Source organism: Odocoileus virginianus, unplaced genomic scaffold (genome assembly GCF_023699985.2).
Source record: "Odocoileus virginianus isolate 20LAN1187 ecotype Illinois unplaced genomic scaffold, Ovbor_1.2 Unplaced_Contig_35, whole genome shotgun sequence".
Lineage (NCBI taxonomy): Eukaryota > Metazoa > Chordata > Mammalia > Artiodactyla > Cervidae > Odocoileus > Odocoileus virginianus.
In genome coordinates, this window is record NW_027224352.1 from 107,327 (window position 1) to 129,723 (window position 22,397).

The 22,397-nt window shown below is 38.0% G+C and overlaps 1 protein-coding gene across 3 annotated transcripts in view; it reads left to right on the forward strand.

Annotated features, from left to right (window-relative positions):
* Positions 1–22,397, forward strand: part of KLF8 (KLF transcription factor 8) — a 234,023-nt gene that overhangs the window by 106,670 nt on the left and 104,956 nt on the right. For all 3 annotated transcript variants that reach the window (XM_070464618.1, XM_020870388.2, XM_070464619.1), the window contains exon 2: positions 18,360–18,433. In XM_070464618.1, the coding sequence (XP_070320719.1) occupies positions 18,362–18,433 (72 nt within the window). In that variant the 5' untranslated portion in view covers positions 18,360–18,361. The remainder of the gene's footprint in view (positions 1–18,359; positions 18,434–22,397) is intronic.

The following is a 22,397-nucleotide window of genomic DNA, read 5'->3' on the forward strand; positions in this document are numbered from 1 at the left end:
TTGGGCAGGATTGCTGGGGTTGCTGGAGAGTATTCGTTTGTAGTGGTCACTTAGAAGAACTACCTTTTTGTGGGCTTTATATTTTTAACTCTAAGATTGGGGAAAAATAAATCACAAAATAAAACATTATTTGGAAAAATAAAATACACAGATGGACAAAGAAATGATCCTTTATGTCCTTTTGTACTATCTACATTGTAAAGAAAAGCATTTATGAAGCAGCACTCTGATGATACTCAATGTGATAATAACAAGGCAAAGAGAATAATCTCTAAGTTTGAATCTGAAGCTGATGGAGACTATAATGGTTGGAGTAACACAGATCTGCTTTGAAATCTAAATACCACCACTTACTAGTCCTGTGACTGCACATTGATTTTCTCCTCTAGAGAATGTGGATTAATAATCTTGTCTCAAAAGATATTTGGGTAGATTAAACATCTCGTGGATGTGACAGAGGCTGCCACTCCATGTGTATCTTAGTTTCACCTCCTTTTCATACTCAGTTTGAGACTGTTTTCTCTAGAGCACCATTGATAGAATTAGTACTTTGCTGTCCTTAAGACCTCCATCCATAGTTCATCATGGATGGAGGTTTGTGACATTACACAGGAGATAGGGATCAAGACCATCCCCAAGAAAAAGAAATACAAAAAAGCAAAATGGCTGTCTGAGGAGGGCTTAAAATATCTGTGAAAAGAAAAGAAGCAAAAAGCAAAGGAGAAAGAGAAAGATATACCCAACTGAATGTAGAGTTCCAAAGAATAGCAAGGAGAGATAAGAAAGCCTTCCTTAGTGATCAGTGCAAAGAAATAGAAGAAAACAATAGAATGGGAAAGACTAGAGATCTCTTCAAGAAAATTAGAGCTACCAAGGGAACATTTCATGCAAAGATGGGCTCAATAAAGGACAGAAATGGTATGGACCTAACAGAAGCAGAAGATATTAAGAAGAGGTGGCAAGAATACACAGAAGAACTATACAAAAAAATATCTTCATGACCCAGATAATCACGATGGTGTGATCACTCACCTAGAGCCAGACATCCTGGAATGTGAAGTCAAGTGGGCCTTAGGAAGCATCACTATGAGCAAAGCGAGGAGAAGTGATGGAGTTTCAGTTGAGCTGTTTCAAATCCTCAAAGATGATGCTGTGAAAGTGCTGCACTCAATATGCCAGCACATTTGGAAAACTCAGCAGTGGCCACACAACTGGAAAATGTCAGTCTTCATTCCAATCCCAAAGAAAGGCAATACCAAGGAATGCTAAAATTACCACACAAGTGCATTCATCTCACATTCTGGTAAGGTAATGCTCAAAATTCTCCAAGCCAGGCTTCAGCAATATGTGAACCATGAACTTCCAGATGTTGAAGCTGGTTTTAGAAAAGGCAGAGGAACCAGACATCAAATTGCTAACATCTGTTGGATCATCAAAAAAGCAAGAGAGTTCCAGAAACACATCTATTTCTGCTTTATTGACTATGCCAAAGCCTTTGACTGTATGGATAAGAATAAATTGTGGAGAATTCTGAAAGAGATGGGAATACCAGACCACCTGACCTGCCTCTTGAGAAATCTGTATGCAGGTCAAGAAGCAACAGTTAGAACTGGACATAGAACAACAGACTGGTTCCAAATCGGGAAAGGTATGTCAAGGCTGTATATTGTCACCCTGCTTATTTAACTTATATGCAGAGTACATCATGAGACAATGCTGGGCTGGATGAAGCACAAGCCAAAATCAAGATTTCTGGGAGAAATATCAATAACCTCAGATATGCAGATAACACCACCCTTATGGCAGAAAGTGAAGAAGAACTAAAGAGCCTCTTGATGAAAGTGAAAGAGGAGAGTGAAAAAGTTGGCTTAAAGCTCAACATTCAGAAAACTAAGATCATGGCATCCAGTCCCATCACTTCATGGCAAATAGATGGGGAAACAGTGGCTGACTTTATTTTTTGAGCTCCAAAATCACTGCAGATGGTGACTGCAGCCATGAAATTAAAAGATGTTTGCTCCTTGGAAGAAAAGTTATGACCAACCTAGACAGCATATTGAAAAGCAGAGACATTACTTTGCCAACAAAGGTCCATCTAGTCAAGGCTATGGTTTTTCCAGTAGTCATGTATGGATGTGAGAGTTGGACTATAAAGAAAGCTGAGCACTGAAAAATCAATGCTTTTGAACTGTGGTGTTGGAGAAGACTCTTGAGAGTCCCTTGGACAGCAAGAAGATCCAACCAGTCCATCCTGAAGGAAATCAGCCCTGAATATTCATTGGAAGGACTGATGTTGAAGCTGAAACTCTGATCCTTTGGCCACCTGATGTAAAGAACTGACTCATTGGAAAAGACCCTGATGCTGGGAAAGATTGAAGGTGGGAGGAGAAAGGGATGACAGAGGATGAGATGGTTGGATGGCATCACAGACTCAATGGATATGAGTTTGCTTAAACTCCAGGAATTGGTGATGGGCAGGGAGGCCTGTCCTGCTGCAGTCCATGGGGTCGCAAAGAGTCACACATGACTTAGCGACTGATCTGAACTGAACTGTACTTAAAACACCTTGCAAGAGGTGAAAGGTTACCTCAGAATATTAAATTAGCTTTCTCAAAGACTGAAGCTAGAACATTGGTTTTGCTTACTTCTGATTTAACATTGTTCCCACTGAATGCACCTCCGAAAGATAAGGCCACTAGCCTGCCTTCTCCCTCATTTTTTGGGCAACTTAATTCTGATAGTATAGGCAACAGGACTTTTGGACAATAGAAACCAGTGACTTACAAATGACCTCATCCAATTCTTCAGAATATTAGGGGGTACACTTATATATGAGAGTATGAGAGTTGTTAATCTTTGGCAACTTTTGGGAACACAGAGAATGGGCAGGGAATTGTGTCTTCATGTTAGTTTGGAGAGCAGACAGGCAGAAAACATAGGAAGGGCAGAAATACAAACTCAGAATTAAAAGTAATAGGTGAATCTGGTCCATCCTCAACACCAGACTACTTAATGGTTCTACTTTCAGAGCTCTGGGGACCTATAGGTACCTCTGGTTAAGGTTTTCAGGATACATTGCAAGAGAATTTCAGGGTACATGAACTAGATTACCACTACCCTTTTTAACAACTCCCTCACCCCATCATCCTAGTATGTAAATTTCCTTTTTTTTAAGTTTTACAAATGATATATTTTCACACTTATAAAGATGAGAAATGGTTCTTTAAAGCAAGCATTTCCTTAAGCATATTTTCAAACAAGTGCTATGTGGTTACAGGATGGAGAATAAAATCTAAGACCGTTCTTTAAAAGCCTTAACTTAATAAGCTTTTCTAAATTAAAAAACAATTTTTTTTCTTAAAGTTTCAACATTGCTTACAACTCTGAGTGTAACAAATGTGTAATGTGTGTTAAGACTGTGTATTTAAAGTGGGGATTTATTTGAGGTTTTTATTATAACAACCACATATATAGTAATAATATCACCAATGATAACTTCATAGATTTTGTACTGTCTTTACATTCATCTAAGAATAGAGATGGATTTAATTGCATTTAATTTAATGATATTAATGATTATATTTCCTTTTGGATGACCACCTCAAAAATTTTAAGATCAATTAAATTCATTGTCAGCTCCATAAAGTTTTCTAAACATACCTCTATAAAATATATCTGGTGAACTTATAACTTTCTTAACAGAAATTAGAAAGAAATGGGAACTGGTTGTAAGAGAATACTTAACTGCTTTTGTCCTAAAAAGATCTAAACCTTAACTAGACTACTTAATAGTGTGTTGCAAGACATATTCACTATTGCTTTTAGGATCAACTAGTATAATTTTTCCAAAAGTCTCTGATGTGCTATACAAAAATTTTGCATTTCTGACATAAGGCCTTTGTTTTGTTCAGTTAACTGAATTCAAATAACCAAGTCACCAAGCCGAGTCTAATCATCTTTCATCTCTCCAGATTATGTGTATCTGGTGGTGAGGGAGATCAATTGTTTATCTTTTCTCATTCTGGCAGGGGAATGATTATTATGTGACACATATTAAGCTTTGTCTTGAGTCAATTACAGTTTATTGTATCACTTACATTGATGAATAATGGGAAGGTTGCCTTTGGGAGTATAATCTTTTTGTAAATATGTGTTGGCATATTATATGTCAGGCATTGATAAAATTGTTAAAAACTAATTTTCAGTTCCTTCTATCTTCAGTCAGTTCAGTCACTCAGTCATGTCTGACTCTTTGTGACCCCATGAACCGCAGCACACCAGGCCTCCCTGTCCATCACCAACTCCTGGAGTCCACCCAAACCCATGTCCATTGAGTTGGTGATGCCATCCAACCATCTCATCCTCTGTCGTCCCCTTCTCCTCCTGCCTTCAATCTTTCTCAGCATCAGGGTCTTTTCAAATGAGTCAGCTCTTCGCATCAGGTGGCCAAAGTATTGGAGTTTCAGCTTCAACATCAGTCCTACCAATGAACACCCAGGACTGATCTCCTTTAGGATGGACTGGTTGGATCTCCTTGCAGTCCAAGGGACTCTCAAGAGTCTTCTCCAACACCACAGTTCAAAAGCATCAATTCTTCAGTGCTCAGCTTTCTTTATAGTCCAACTCTCACATCCATACATGACCACTGGAAAAACCATAGCCTTGACTAGATGGACCTTTGTTGACAAAGTAATGTCTCTGCTTTTTAATATAGCTGTCTAGGTTGTCATAACTTTCCTTCCAAGGAGTAAGCGTCTTTTAATTTCATGGCTGTAGTCACCGTCTGCAGTGATTTTGGAGCCCCCCCAAAAAATAAAGTCAGCCACTGTTTCCACTGTTTCCCCATCTATTTGCCATGAAGTGATGGCACTGGATGCCATGATCTTAGTTTTCTTAATGCTGAGTTTTAAGCCAAGTTTTTCACTCTCCTCTTTCACTTTCTTCAAGAGGTTCTTTAGTTCTTCTTCACTTTCTGCCATAAGACTGGTGTCATCTGCATATCTGAGGTTATTGATGTTTCTCCCGGCATTCTTGATTCCAGCTTGTGCTTCCTCCAGCCCAGCATTTCTCATGATGTACTTCTATCTTAAATTGCTTCTTTTTGCCCACCATGCCCCCATTTAAAACTTAACCTTCCTTCAAGTCCTATTATAGTCTTTAGCCCCCACAACAAGCTTTCCTTATCTCCTTAGCTATCCCTTAGAAATTGTATATCACTATCTGTTCTGTTCAGTGGATACTTACCATAAATGAACTGCCTTGTAATTACTTGTTTTCATATTTTTTCCATAAAACAATATTTACAATATTTCTTTCAGTGTTCATCTCAAATCAGTTGCTGTTTATATGAAAGCTTACCTGATCCTTGCATACAGAGATAAACTCTTTGAGTTTTCATATCATTTTACGTACATCATCTGGAAGCTTCACAGCTCTGTTCCCTGTATTTTGGTCATTTGTGTATTTTTCTAAGCTTTTATCTCCTTTTCAGACAGAAATGTGCTTGAGGACATTACTATGATTGTTTCTTCAAAATATTTACCCAATAAACTTTCCCATGTAAATATAGGATAAATATATATTATAGATGATCTTTTAAGATTTAGCTCCAGAATTTCATGTTTTTGTCAGTGAAGGAGAACTTGATTGGGATGATTGACCTAGATGATCATGTGGTACAGCTGTCATCTAATTAAGAAGTAGAATGTGAATGAATAACATTGTCGTATCAGGCTCATTAATTTATCCAAAGATGATGTGAATCCTTGTTAGATGTACATTCCAATTCTCATATAAAAATGTGTTCAATTCAGATGGTATACATGAAGTTGGGTTTCTATTGAATTTATTATCCCCAACTCAGTTTTATCATCTAGCCTCAGTTTCCTCATCACTAAAGTAATAGAGTAACTTGTGATTATAGATAATGTAAGTAAAATATTGGACCTAATGCCTAACTTTGAATAATTTCTAATGATTCTTAAGTTGGGGATCTCATCATTTTGTTATTAAATTTGTTTTATTTCAAATGTTGGTTTTTGTTTTTTTCATTTTATGTTGTTTTAAATTGAAGGATAATTACAGTTTTCTGATGGTTTCTGCCTTACTTCAACATGAAACAGTGACAAGCATGCATATAGCCCAACTGTCTTAAACCTCCCTCTACCTCCCTCCTCATGCCAATACTCTAGGTTGTCACAGAACACTGACTTTCGGTTCCCTACATCATATAGCAATTTCCCACTGGCTATCTATTTTATATACAGAAATGTATATGTTTCAATATTACTCTCTCAAGGCAACCCACCATCTTGGATGTGAGAGTTAGACTGTAAAGAAGCTGAGCACCCACCAGAAAATTACTAGAGCTAATCAATGAATATAGTAAAGTTGCAGGATATAAAATTAACACAGAGAAATCCCTTGCATTCCTATACACTAACAATGAGAAAACAGAAAGAGAAATTAAGGAAACAATTCCATTTACCATCACAATGAAAAGAATAAAATACTTAGGAATGTATCTACCTAAAGAAACAAAAGACCTATATGTAGAAAACTATAAACCACTGATGAAAGAAATCAAACATGACACAAATAGATGGAGAAATATACCATGTTCATGGATCAGAAGAATCAATACAGTGAAAATGAGTATACTACCCAAAGCAATCTATAGATTCAATGCAATCCCTATCAAGCTACCCAACAGTATTTTTCAGAGAACTAGAACAAATAATGTCACAATTTGTATTGAAATACAAAAAAAAAAAAAAAAAAACAAAAAACCTTGAACAGCCAAAGCGATCATGAGAAACAATAATGGAACTGGAGGAATCAATCTGCCTGACTTCAGACTATACTACAAAGCTACAGTCATCAAGACAGTATGGTACTGGCACAAAGACAGAAATATAGATCAATGGAACAAAATAGAAAGCCCAGAGATAAATCCATGCACTTATGGACACTTTATCTTTGATAAAGGAGGCAAGAATATACAATGGAGAAAAGATAATCTCTTTAACAAGTGGTGCTAGGAAAACTGGTCAACCACTTGTAAAAGAATGAAACTAGAACACTTTCTAACACCATACACAAAAATAAACTCAAAATGGATTAAAATCTAAATGTAAGACCAGAAAATATAAAACTCCTAGAGGAAAACATAGGCAAAACACTCTCTGACATAAATCACAGCAGGATCCTGATGACCCACCTCCCAGAGTAATGGAAATAAAAGCAAAAATAAACAAATGGGGCCTAATTAAACAGCTTTTCACAAGGAAGGAAACTATAAGCAAGGTGAAAAGACAGCCTTCAGAATAAGAAAAAAATAATAGAAAACGAAGCAACTGACAAAGAATTAATCTCAAAAATATATAAGCAGCTCATGCAACTCAATTCCAGAAAAATAAACAACGCAATCAAAAAATGGGCATAAAAACTAAACAGACACTTTGCCAAAGACATACAGATGGCTAACAAACACACGAAAATATGCTCAACATCACTCATTATCAGAGAAATGAAAATCAAAACCACAATAAGGTACCATTTCACGCTAGTCAGAATGGCTGCTATCCAAAAGTCTACAAACAATACATGCTGGAGAGGGTGTGGAGAAAAGGGAACCCTCTTCCACTGTTGGTGATAATGCAAACTAGTACAGCCAATATGGAGAACAGTGTGGAGATTCCTTAAAAAACTGGGAATAGAACTGCCATATGACCCAGCAATCCCACTGCTGGGCATACACACCAAGGAAACCAGAATTGAAAGAGACACGTGTACCCCAATGTTCATTGCAGCACTGTTTACAATAGCTAGGACATGGAAGCAACCTAGATGTCCATCGGCAGATGAATGGATAAGAAAGCTGTGGTATATATACACAATGGAATATTACTCAGCTATTAAAAAGAATGCATTTGAATCAGTTCTAATGAGGTGGATGAAACTGGAGCCTATTATACAGAGTGAAGTAAGTCAGAAAGAAAACACCAATACAGTATATTAACACATATATATGGAATTTAGAAAGATGGTAATGATGACCCTATATGTGAGACAGCAAAAGAGACACAGATGTAAAGAACAGACTTTTGGACTCTGTGGGAGAAGGCAAGGGTGGGATGATTTGAGAGAATAACATTGAAACATGTATATTATCATATGTGAAACAGATTGCCAGTCCAGGTTCAATGCATGAGACAGGGTTGTTAGGCCTGTTGCACTGGGATGACCCTGAGGGATGGGATGGGAATGGAGATAGGAGGGGGTTTCAGGATGGGGAACATGTACTCCCATGGCTGATTCATGTTGATTTATGGCAAAACCACTAAAATATTGTAAAGTAATTAGCCTCCAATTAAGATAAATTTATTATTATTTTTTTTAAAGAAGCTGAGCACCAAAGAATTGATGCTTTTGAACTTTTGTACTGGAAAAGACTCTTGAGAGTCCCTTGGATAGAAAGGAGATCAAACCAGTCAATCCTAAAGGAAATCAGTCCTGAATATTCATTGGAAGGACTGATGCTGAAGCTGAAACTCCAATACTTTGGTCACCTGATGTGAAGAGCCGACTCATTGGAAAAGACCCTGATGCTGGGGAAAATTGAAGGCAGGAGAAAGGCATGGCAGAAGATGAGATGGTGGGATGGCATCACCAACTCAATGGACATGAGTATGAGCAAATTCCAGGAGATGCTGAAAGACAGAGAAGACTGGCGTGTTACAGTCCATGGGGTATCAAAGAGTTGGACACAATTTGGCTACTAAACAACAACAAAAACAATCTATATGCTTCAATACTACTCTTTCAAGTCATGTCACCTTCTCCCTCCCTCACTGTTGACAGAAGTCTGTTCTTTATGTCTGTGTCTCTTTTGCTGCCTTGCATATAGGATCATCCGTAGCCTCTTTCTGGATTCCATATGTATACGTTAATATACAATATTTGTCTTTCTCTCTGAGGTACTTAACTTTATAAAGAGCTTACGTTGTGGCTCACGTGGTTAAGAATCCGCCTGCAGCGTGAGACCTGGGTTCGATCCCTGGGTTGGAAAGATACCCTGGAGAAGGGAAAGGCTACCCACTCCAGTATTCTGGCCTAGAGAATTCCATGGACTGTATAGTCCATGGGGTCCCAAAGAGTTGGACACGACTGAGTGACTTTCACTTTCACTTACTTACTCACTCTATATAATAGGCTCTAGGTTCACCCTGAGCATTGAGTGACAGGCACACTTGGTCTTTGAGTACAAAATGAAGCAGGGAAAAGGCTAACAGAGTTTTGCCAAGAGAACGCACTGGTCATAGCAAACACCCTCTTCAACAGCACAAGAGAAGACTCTACACATGGACATCACCAGATGGTCAATACTGAAATCAGGTTGATTATATTCTTTGCAGCCAAAGATGGAGAAGCTCTATATAGTCAGCAAAAACAAGACCAGGAGCTGACTGTGGCTCAGATCATGAACTCCTTATTGCCAAATTCAAACAAAAATTAGAGATACCAAGGGAACATTTCATGCAAAGATGGGCTCAATAAAGGACAGAAATGGTATGGACCTAACAGAAGCAGAAGATATTAAGAATAGGTGGCAGGAATACACAGAAGAACTATACAAAAAAATATCTTCATGACCCAGATAACCACGATAGTGTGATCACTCACCTAGAGCTAGACATCCTGGATTGTGAAGTCAAGTGGGCCTTAGGAAGCATCAGTAGGAACAAACTACTGGAGGTGATGGAATTGAAGTTGAACTATTTCAAATCCTCAAAGATGATGCTGTGAAAGTGCTGCACTCAATATGCCAGCAAATTTGGAAAACTCAGCAGTGGCCACAGGACTGGAAAAGTTCAGTTTTCATTTCAATCCCAAAGAAAGACAATGCCAAAAAATGCTGAAACTACCACACAATTGCACTCATGTCACACGCTAGCAAAGTAATGCTCAAAATTCTCCAAGCTAGGCTTCAACAGTATGTGAACCAAGAACTTCCAGATGTTCAAGCTGAATTTAGAAAAGGCAGAAGAACCAGAAATCAAATTGCCAACATCTGTTGGATCATAGAAAAAGCAAGAGAATTCCAGAGAAACATCTATCTCTGGTTAATGACTACACCAAAGTCTATGACTGTGGATAAGAGCAAACTGTGGAAAATTCTTAAAAAGATGGAAATGCCATACCACCTTACCTGTCTCCTGAGAAGTCTGTATGCAGATCAAGAAGCAACACTTAGAACTGGACATGGAACAACCAGACTGGCTCAAAATCATAAAAGGAGTATGTCAAGGCTATATATTGTCACCCTGCTTATTTAACTTATATTCAGAGTACATCATGTGAAATGCCAGGCTGGATGAAGCACAAGCTGGAATCAAGATTTCCAGGAGAAATATCAATAATCTCAGATATGCAGATGACACCAGCCTTATGGCAGAAAGTGAAGAAGAACTAAAGAGTCTCTTGATGAAAGAGGAGAGTGAAAAAGTTGGCTTAAAGCTCAACATTCAGAAAACTAAGATCATGGCATCTGGTCCCATCACTTCATGGCAAATAGATGGGGAAACAATGGAAGCAGTGAGAGACTTTATTTTTTTGGTTTCCAAAATCACTGCAGATGGTGATTGCAGCCATGAAATTAAAGGATACTTGCTCCTTGGAAGGAAAGTTATGACCAACCTAGACAGCATATTAAAAGGGAGAGACATTACTTGCTAACCAGGGTCCATTTAGTCAAAGGTATGGTTTTTCCAGTAGTCATGAATGAATGTGAGAGTTGGACCATAAAAACAGCTGAGCACAGAAGAATGGTTGCTTTTGAACTGTGGTGTTTGAGAAATCTCTTGAGAGTCCCTTGGACTGCAAGGAGATCCAACCAGTCCATCCTGAAGGAAATCATCTCTGAATATTTATTGGAAGGACTGATGTTGAAGCTGAATCTCTGATCCTTTGACCGCCTGGTGCGAAGAAATGACTCACTGGAAAATACCCTAATGCTGGGAAAGATTGAAGGTAGGAGGAGAAGGGGTCGACAGAGAATCAAATGGTTGGATGGCATCACTGACTCGATGGACATGAGTTTGAGCAAGTTCTGGGAGTTGGTGATGGACAGGGAGGCCTGGCGTGCTGCAGCCCATGGGGTTGCAAAGTGTTGGACACGACTGAGTGACTGAACTGAAGTGAAATGAACTGAGGTTCATCCACCCTATTAGAACTGACACAAATATGTTCTTTTCTATAGCTGAGTAATATTTCATTGTGTATCTATACCACAACTTCTTTATCCATTCATTTATCAATGGACATCTAAGCTAATTCCATGTCTTAGTTATTGTAAGTGGTGCTGCACGGAGCATTGGGGACATTTGTCTTTTTCAATTATAGTTTCCTCAGGCTTTACTGGAATTACCGGGTCTTATGCAAGTTTTATTCCTAGTTTTTAAAGTAATATACATACTGTTCTCCATATTGGCTCTATCAATTTTCATTCCCAATAGTGCAAGTGGGTTCCCTTTTTTCCACACCCTCTCCTTAATTTATTGTTTGTAAATTTTTTTATGGTGGCCATTCTGACTGGGGTCAGATGACAGCTTATTGTAGTTTTGATTTGCATTTCTCTAATAAACAGCAGTACTGAGCATCTTTTCATGTGTTTATTAGCCAATTGTACGTCTTTTTTGGAAAAATGTCTGTTTAGGTCTTTTGCCCACTTTTTGATTGGGTTTATTTTTCTGGTATTGAGCTGCATGAGCTGCTTGTATAATTTGGAGATTTATTTTTATCAATTGTTTCATTTGCTATTAGTTTTTCCAATTCTGAGGTCTGTCTTTTCCCCTTGTTTATAATTTCCTTCTTGTACAAAAGCTTTTCAGTTTAATTAGGTCACATTTGTTTATTTTTGTTTTTTATCCATTACTCTAGGAGGTGGTTCATAGAGGATCTTTCTGTGATTTATGTCACAGAGTGTTCTGCCTATATTTTCCTCTAAGAGTTTTATAGTTTCTGGTCTTACATTTAGGTCTTTAATCCATTTTGAGTTTGTTTTTGTGTATGGTGTTAGGAAGTGTTCTAATTTCATTCTTTTACATGGAACTGCCCTATTTTACCAGCACCAATTATTGCAGTGACCGTCTTTTCTCCATTGTATATTTTCGCCTCCTTTGTCAAAGATAAGATGCCCATAGGTGTGTTGATTTATCTCTGGGCTTTCTATTGAGATGCCTTGTAGATATTAATTAGGCCCAACTGGTCCAATGTATTGTTTAAAGTTTGTGTTGCCTTATTAGTTTTCTATTTGAATGATCTGTCCATTGGAGTGAGTTGAGTGTTTAAATTCCCCACTATTACTGTGTTACTGTTCACGTCCCCTTAATAGTTGTTAGCATTTGCCTATTGAGGTGCTCCTATGTTGGGTGCATATATATTTATAACAGTTACATCTTCATGGCCTTGATCATTATGTAGTGTCCTTCTTTGTCTCTTGTTATGTTCTCTATTTTAAAGTGTATTTTACCTGATATGAATATTGCTACTCCCATTTTCTTTTGATTTCTGTTTGCATGGAATATTTTTTCTCTCTCCTCAATTTCAGTCTGTATGTATCCCTAGGTCTGAGTTGGGTCTCTTGTAGATAGCGTATATAGGAGTCTTTTTTTTTCCCAATTATTTTTATCAGTTGGAGGCTAATTACTTTACAATATTGTAGTGGTTTTTGCCATACATTGACATAAATCAGCCATGGATTTACATGTGTTCCCCATCCTGAACCCTCCTTCCACCTCCCTCCCCATCCAATCCCTCTGGGTCATCCCAGTGCACCAGCCCTGAGCACTTGTCTCATGCATCCAACCTGGACTGGCGATCTGTTTCACACTTGATAATATGCATGTTTCGATGCTGTTCTCTCAGATCATCCCACCCTCGCCTTCTTTGTAGTCTTGTTTTTGTATCTCTTCAGCCAATCTGTGTCCTTTGATTGGAGCATTTTGACCTTTTACATTTAAGATGATTATTGATATGTATGACCTTATTACCTTTCACTTTATTGTTTTGGGTTTGTTTTTATAGGACTTTTTGTTGTTGTGTTTCCTATCTATAGAAATTCCCCTAGCATTTGTTGAAGAGCTGGTTTGGTGGTTCTGAAATCTCTTAACTTTTGCTTGTCTGTAAAACTTTTGATTTTTCCTTCAAAATCTGAATGAGATCTTGCTGGATAGAGTAATCTTGGTTGTAGGTTTTTCCCTTTCATCACTTTAAGTATATCCTGCCATTCCCTTCTGGCCTGCAGAGTTTCTGTTGAAAGATCAGCTGTTAGCCTTATGGGGATCCCCTTGTATGTTATTTGTTGCTTTTCCCTTGCTGCTTTTAATATTTGTTCTTTGTGTTTAATTTTTGTTAGTATTATTATATAGAGAAATATGTATTGACATGTATCCATTTGGGTTTATCCTGTATGGGACTTTCTGAGCTTCCTGGATTTGGGGGAATATATTCTTTCTTATTTTAGGGAAGTTTTTGACTATAATCTCCTCAAATATTTTCTTATGCCCTTTCCTTTTTTCTAATCCTTCTGGGACCTATATGATTTGAATGTTGGTGTGCTTAATGTTGTCCCAGAGGTCTCTGAGACTGTCCTCATTACTTTTTATTCTTTTTCCTTTTTTCCTTCTCTGCTTCAGTTATTTCCACCATCTATCTTCCACTTCATTTAATCATTTTTCTAATTCAGCTTCCCTACTGTTGGTTCCCTCCAGTGTATTTTTAATTTCAGTTATTGTGTTGTTCATTCAGTTCAGTTCACTCAGTCGTGTCCCCATGGACTGCAGCACACCAGGCTTCCCTGTTCATCACCAACTCCTGGAGCTTGCTCAAACTCATGTCCATCAAATCGGTGATGCCATCCAACCATCTTATCCTCTGTTGTCCTCTTCTCCTCCTGCCTTCAATCTTTCCCAGTATCAGGGTCTTTTCCAATGAGTCAGTTCTTCGCATCAGGTGGCCAAAGTATTGGAGTTTCAACTTCAGCATCAGTGCATTATTGATTGTTTATTCTTTCTTCTCAGTCCTCATTAAACATTTCTTGTAGTGTATTGACCCGTGCATCTATTTATCGATGTCTCCATTCTATTTTCAAGGTTTTGGATCATCTTTACTATCATTACTCTGAATTCTTTTTCAGGTAGACTGCTTATTTCCTCTTCATTTGTTTGGTCTTGTGGGTTTTTACCATGTTCCTTCATCTGCTGCATATTTCTCTGTCTTTTCATTTTGTTTAATTTACTGTGTTTGGGGTCTCCTTTCTGCAGGCTGGAAGGTCACAGTTCCTCTTAATTATGGAGTCTGTCCCCTGTGGATGGGGTTGGGCCAATGCCTTTTGAAGGTTTCCTGGTTGGGGGGACTTGTGCCTATGTTCTGATGGATGGAGCTGGGTCTTGTCTTTCTGGAGGGCAATGCCATTCCAATGGTGTGTTTTGGTGTCTGTGGGTTCTGTATGGCTTTGGGTAGGCTGTCTGCTAATGTTCAGGGCTGTGTTCCTGTTTTGCTGAAGAATTGGTGTGGGGCATCTGGCATTGGAGCTTTCTGGCCTTTGGGTGTGGCTTGGTCTTAGTACTGAGATGGAGGCCTCTGGGAGGGCTCTGGCCTATTAATGTTCCATGGGTCCCAAGTTCTCTGGTGGTCCAAGGTCTTGGATTTGAGTCTCTTGCCTCTGGGATTCAATCCCTACCCCTTACAGTAGCATCAAAACTTCACAGGTCACACAGCACAGAAGACCAAACCCCTAGACTAATGGTTAAACAACTGCCAACAGCCATGAACTCCCAAAGAGATTTACACACTTACATAGGGAAAAGAAGAGAGAAGAAGGAGAAAAGGGGGAGGGGGTAAAAGGACAAGAAAAGGTGTCAAAAGAGAAGAGAGCAATCAAGCCAATAATCAAACCCCTAAGTGAAAGTCAACACTAAAATTTAGACTATCAAAGATACAAAATTAAAATCAAAAGATCAAAGAGCAAAAATCAAAAACATAGAAAGAATTAGACAGAATCAGATACAAACCATGAAAAACAAAATTCAAAGACACGGAATTTATTTTTTTAATCGATTTTTAATTAATAATTTTTTAATTGAAGGATAATTACATAATTTTGTTGTTTTCTGTCAAACCTCAACATGAATCATCCGTAGGTATACATATATCCCCTCCCTTTTGAACCTCCCTCCCATCTCCCTCCCCATCCCACCCCTCTAGGTTGATACAGAGCCCCTGTTTGAGTTTCCTGAACCATACAGCAAATTCCCATTGGCTCTCTATTTTACATATGGTAATGTAAGTTTCCATGTTACTCTTTCCATACATCTCACCCTCTCCTCCCCTCTCTCCATGTCCATAAGTCTATTCTCTATGTCTGTTTCTCCATTGCTGCCCTGTAAATAAATTCTTCAGTACCATTTTTCTAGATTCTGTATATATGCATTAGAATATGATATTTATCTTTCTCTTTCTGACTTACTTCACTCTGTATAATAGGTTCTAGGTTCATCCACCTCATTAGAACTGACTCAAATGCATTCCTTTTTATGGCTGAGTAATATTCCATTGTGTATATGTACCACAACTTCTTTATCCATTCATCTGTCGATGGACATCTAGGTTGCTTCCATGTTCTATTATTCTAGCTATTGTAAATAGTGCTGCAGTGAACAATGGGATACATGTGTCTTTTTCAATTTTGGTTTCCTCAGGGTATATGCCTAAGAGTGGGATTGCTGGGTCATATGGTGGTTTTATTCCTAGTTTTTTAAGGAATCTCCATACTGTCTTCCATAGTGGTTGTATCAATTTACATTCCCACTAACAGTGCAAGAGCATTCCCTTTTCTCCACACCCCCCAGCATTTATTGTTTGTAGACTTTTTGATGATGGTCATTCTGACTGGTGTGAGGTGATACTCATTGTAGTTTTGATTTGCATTTCTCTAATAATGAGTGATGTTGAGCATCTTTTCATGTGTTTGTTAGCCATCTGTATGTCTTCTTTGGAAGACACACTTCATTCTCCTTTTCTGTCACTCATCAAAAGCTTTTAGAAATGTATTGAAGACTGCCATGTGCCAAACACTACTCTAAGCCCTTTAAATACATCACTGAAGAAAACATCAAAGGTGAAAATCTCTGCTTTCAAAAAGTTTACAATTTAATGGAAATTAGAGTTTTCTGCATCTGACTTCTGCAGTACTTATTCATTACTAGATTTCTTCCTCCGTTAACCCCAACCCCTACCCCTAAAGAGGCTTCATAGAAGCCTTAGGGCTCAGCAGAGAACAATTTTAAATCTTTTAATTTTACATGGGGAAGTTGAGGCTTAAAAAGAAAAATGCCTTGACAAAACTTATAAGATGTAATTCCTGGGCATCTAACTCCCAGTTCAGTGCTCTCTGCTATACTTGCTGACTCTCCATGTCTGGTTGACCCAGATCTAAAACATAACAAGGTGCCTAGTATAAGCTCTGAAAGTGAAAGCGTTAGTCCCTCAGTTTTATTCCACTCTTTGTGATCCCATGGACTGTAGCCTGCCAGACTTCTCTATCCATGGAATTCCCCAGACAAGAATACTGGAGTGAGTAGCCATTCCCTTCTCCAGGGGATCTTCCTGACCCAGGGATTGAACCTGGGTCTCCTGCATTGTGCAGGCAGATTCTTTACTATCTGAGCCACCAGGGAAGCCCAGAATAACCTCTGACACATAATAGTTGTGCATAAATATTTTGTAAATGATGAATGTTTACGTGAACAGCACTACTCACATTTATGGATCAAAGAAAAGAAAATGTGGTTTGAGATAAAATTGGAGATACTTTAGAGTGTCAGAATTCTCCAAATTCTTTGATAGTAACCCAGAAATTTTCCTCATAATCTCAGTAGAAGATTCATTGTGTGTTATTGCCTATCTAATTATCTAATTAAGACTATTTTCTTCAGTTCCTAACAGTCAATAAATAAAGAAATTATTTATAAGTTTATCTTTTACGCTTTTGTGTGTCTGTATTATAATTTGTATCCTTGCTGATTGTTCATTTAACTGCATTAGGTTTTAAACAGGTGTTGTAAAGTGACCTTGAAATGAACATTTCTGTGGGTAAATGTAGTTGACATCCAAAACAATTAACTGATTTATAGACTACCTTTTGAAATGCAACCAGGTCATAAATGAAACTAATTGTAATCGACTTGGTGAAACCTAGTGTGATCTGAAATCTGACCAGTTAAGTCAAATGCAAGCTGTGACTTCATCTTTCTTGCCCTATATTTTCATCTCTAGTGAGATTAGAATGTAGCTAAATGAAAGGAAATCTGGTTGATGAGGTGCTGGTAGGTACTAGTGATGGAAATGATTATGATGGTATAGGGCAGCTGAATGAAGCCACCTAGTGTTTTCTTTCATTAAGAGGCAAAAGGACACACTTGGTGGCTTCATTCAGCTACTCTACAACATCACAATCATTTCTCTAACTTGGGATTTCTGGTTTTCTTTAACAATAATCTTTTGATATTCAGACTACCTGCCCTGTGTTGCAAACCTCCTATATATCCTATCTCCCCCACCCCCTGCCACCTACTTCCTCAGAGCAGTTCTCTCAGGGTTTACTCGAGATGCTGCATCCCAGGCTGGAAGTCCTAAAAAGTCTCTGCCAAATAAAACATAACTCAACTTTTAGGTTGTGAATTTTTTTTTAGTTGAATATATATCTGAATCACTGTGCTGTACACCTGTAACTAATAGGACATTGTAGATCAACTATACTTTGATTTTTTAAAAAAGAGGAAAAATTATCTAAAAGAGAAATAGAAAATAATATATATGAACCACTCTTGGCTTGTATGTTTAAGAGAAGTAGAAAGATGAAATGCTTCTTTAGAGAGATTTGGCACTGATGCGTAAGCAAGTTCATTAGAGTAAATATCCATACAGGAGGGTGGAACTCTCCTTTATGGAATGAGAATTAGGCCAGAAAGGGGAAGATTCTGGAAACTATGTAGCTATAATGATATCCCTATGAAGGTAGTGCTAGTTGGAGAGGTTGGGAGAAACAAATTCATGTGCATAGAAGACATGAGGGAAAGAGGCAGCTAATACTGCTGGGGACCAGTCAGGGATATCTTGGTGAGCAGAATATGCAAATTAGAATGTTATCCAAATTCTGACTTCTTAGTATCTATTAAGTCCTGAAAAATAATACTTATAGAATACAAACAGGTGTAACCAAGGGTTAGTGGCATACTGTATCCATACAGTGGGTTAGATTTTATTTTTAAATTGTCTTTCCCTTGATTCTTTTCCAGATATGGATCAACTCATAAGCAACTTGGAGGTCCAACTTAATTCAGAAGGTGGCTCAATGCATATATTCAAACAGGTCGGTTATCAAGAAAATGAATATTCATATTGAGCCATAATAGTGTTCAGTACATGGTAATCATAGAACTGAAGCGCATTTTTCTTTCTAACAACATGATGGGGACTGAGAAAGAGTGAAGGAAGGGAATTTTCCAGAAAATACTTGGATGCCTGGGTTTCTGGTTCAAATAGAGAGTAAATCTGGCATAAAAGAAGTGTATCCTTTGGGATCAAGGCTATATGGACAAGATTAGACACTTCGTAGAAAACAGAAATCATTTATCTAGCACTGTTCCATATTTCAAGCACTCTGAAGACTAAATGCAATGTCTTATTTGATCTTCATAATAACTCTTTTGGATAGTGTGTTAGTCAGTATTCTACAGATAGACAGGAACATCAGAATGTATATTTTTCAATCTCTCTCTATCCTTATATCTACAGATATACATAAAATGTGTATCTATCTATATCTATCTACTCCATATGTCTGTAGATACAAATTATATATATATATATATATATATCTTTACACATAAAATAAAATTACATCTATATCTATATAGCTATCCAAATATACATATCTTTATCTATCTACCTATCTATAGAGAAATAATTTTTGTGTGTACTTCTTTATTTATTTATTTTTTAATTGGAGGAAAATTGCTTTACAATGTTGTGTTGGTTTCTGCCATAGAACAATGCAAATCAGCTATAATTATACATATATCCCCTCCCTCTTGAGCTTCCCTCTCCTCCCTTCATCCCACCCCTCTAGGTCATCACAGAGCACCAGACTGGGCTTCCTGTGTTATATAGCAACTTCTCACCAGCTATCTATTTTACACATGCTAGTGTATATATATATGTTGACGCTGCTTTCTCCATTCATCCCATTCACTCCATCCTTTATTGTGTCAAGTCCATCCTCTACATCTATGTCTCCATTCCTTCCCTGCAAATAGGTTAATCAATATGATTTTTATAGATTCCGTATATATGTGTTAATATACAATATTTGTTTTCCTCTTTCTGACTTACTTCATTCTGTATAACAGACTCTAGGTTCATCCACCTCACTAAAACTGACTCAAATTCATTCTTTCTCTGGCTGAGTAATATTACTGTATATATATATACCACGTCTTCTTTATCCATTCATCTGTCAGTGGACATCTAGGTTGCTTCCATGTCCTAGCTATTGTAAATAGTGCTGCAATGAACACTGGGGCACATGTGTCTTAGAATTGTGGTTTTCTTGGGGTATATCCCACAGTAGTGGGATTGTTGGTCATATTGTAGATTTGTTCCTAGCTTTTTAAGGAATCTATAGAGAAAAGTTTTTAAAAATGTCTTTTATTGAAGTACAGTTGATTTACAATGTTGTGTTAATTTCTACCACAGCAAAGTGATTCAGTTATACATATATATACTTTTTCATATTCTTTTCCATTATAGTTTATCACAGGATATTGAATAGAGTTTCCTGTGCTATACAATAAGACTTTGTTGTTTATCTATTATATATATAATAGTTTGCTAATCCCAAACTCCCAATCCATCCCTCCCCCACCCCTCCCCCACCCTACCCCCATTAGCAATCACAAGTCTGTTCTCTATGTCTAGGATGCATGCCTAGGAATGGGATTACAGGCCCATATAGCTTATATTCTTTGCAGCCAAAATGGAGAAGCTCTATACAGTCAGCAAAAACAAGACCAGGAGCTGACTGTGGCTCAGATCATGAATTCCTTACTGCCAAATTCAGACTTAAATTGAAGAAAGTGGGGAAAATCACTAGGCCATTCAGGTATGACCTAAATCAAATCCCTTATAATTATGCAGTGGAAGTGAGAAATAGATTTAAGGGACTAGATCTGATCAACAGAGTGCCTGATGAACTATGGATGGAGGTTTGTGACATTGTACAGAAGATAAGGATCAAGACCGCCCCCAAGAAAAAAAGAAATGTAAAAAAGAAAAATGGCTGTTTGAGGAGGCCTTACAACTAGCTATGAAAAGAAGAGAAGTGAAAAGCAAAGGATAAAAGGAACGATATACCCATTTGAATCCAGAGTTTCAAAGAATAGTAAGGAGAGATAAGAAAGCCTTCCTCAGTGATCAGTGCAAAGAAATAGAGGGAAAAAATAGAATGGGAAAGACCAGAGATCTCTTCAAGAAAATTAGAGATACTAAAAGGTTGTTGCTGAACCATGAAGGATGCCAGGATTCTTGATCCTCTGGAGGAGAAGAATTTAATCTGGGGCCAGAGTCGAGGCTTGATTGCTCAGAGCTTTTGTGTAATAAAATTTTATTAAGGTATAAAAGAGATAGAGAAAGCTTCTGACACAGATATCAGAAGGGGATGGAGAGTGCCCCCTGCTAGTCTTCAGCAATGGAGTTACATACTCTCCAATTAGTTATTACAATGAATCAAAAGAATGTCCAGAGGTTGCAAAGATTTTACTAGACTCATTCCCACAATCTACATTTCACGATAACAGGATTAGTCAGAAGGTTTTCAGGAAGGAGAAACAGTCCTCAAGCTGGATACACCCTTATATAATCCTTAGTACAGACTCCAAACCGAGCCATTTGTTGTGTGTGTAACCATCAGTTCCAGGCTTAATGATAGAAACCTTTTATGTGACTAAGACTAAGGAATGTAGAGGGGAAAAAAAGTTTGTCCTTTCCTCCTCCTTGAGAATTCCAGACCCCTCTCTCCTTGGGGACCCCTGGACTTCTTATCAACCTACCTAGGAATTGACTCTCTCAATACCAAGGGAATATTTCATGCAGATATGGGCTCAATAAAGGACAGAAATGGTATGGACCTAACAGAAAAAGAAGATATTAAGAAGAGGTGGCAAGAACATACAGAAGAACTGTACAACAAAGATCTTCATGACCCAGATAATCACGATGGTGTGATCACTCACCTAGAGCTAGACATCCTGGAATGTGAAGTCAAGTGGGCCTTTGGAAGCATCACTATGAGCAAAGTGAGGAGAAGTGATGGAATTCCAGTTGAGCTGTTTCAAATCCTCAAAAATGATGCTGTGAAAGTGCTGCACTCAATATGCCAGCACATTTGGAAAACTCAGCAGTGGCCACAGTACTGGAAAACGTCAGTCTTCATTCCAGTCCCTAAGAAAGAAAATCCCAAAGAATGCACAAACTACCACACAGTTGCACTCATCTCACACGCTAGTGAAGTAATGCTCAAAATTCTCCAAGCCAGGCCTCAGCAATACGTGAACTGTGAACTTTCAGATGTTCAAGCTGGATTTAGAAAAGGCAGAGTAACCAGAGATCAAATTGCCAACATCCACTGGATCATCAAAAAAGCAAGAGAGTTCCAGAAAAACATCTATTTCTGCTTTATTGACTATGCCAAAGCCTTTGACTGTGTGGATCACAATAAACTACAGGAAATTCTGAAAGAGATGGGAATACCAGACCACCTGACCTGCCCCTTGAGAAATCTGTATGCAGGTCAGGAAGCAACAATTAGAACTGGACATGGAACAACGGACTGGTTCCAAATAGGAAAGGAGTACATCAAGGCTGTATATTGTCACCCTGCTTATTTAACTTATATGCAGAGTACATCATGAGAAATGCTGGGCTGGAAGAAGCACAAGCTGGAATCAAGATTGCCGGGAGAAACATCAATAACCTCAGATATGCAGATGACACCACCCTTATGGCAAAAAGTGAAGAACTAAAGAACCTCTTGATGAAAGTGAAAGAGGAGAGTGAAAAAGTTGACTTAAAGCTCAACATTCAGAAAACTAAGATCATGGCATCTGGTCCCATCACTTCATGGCAAATAGATGGGGAGACAGTGGAAACAGTGTCTGACTTTATTTTTTTGGGCTCCAAAATCACTGCAGATGGTGATTCCAGCCATGAAATTAAAAGACACTCCTTGGAAGGAAAGATATGAGCAACATAGAGAGCATATTAAAAAGCAGAGACAT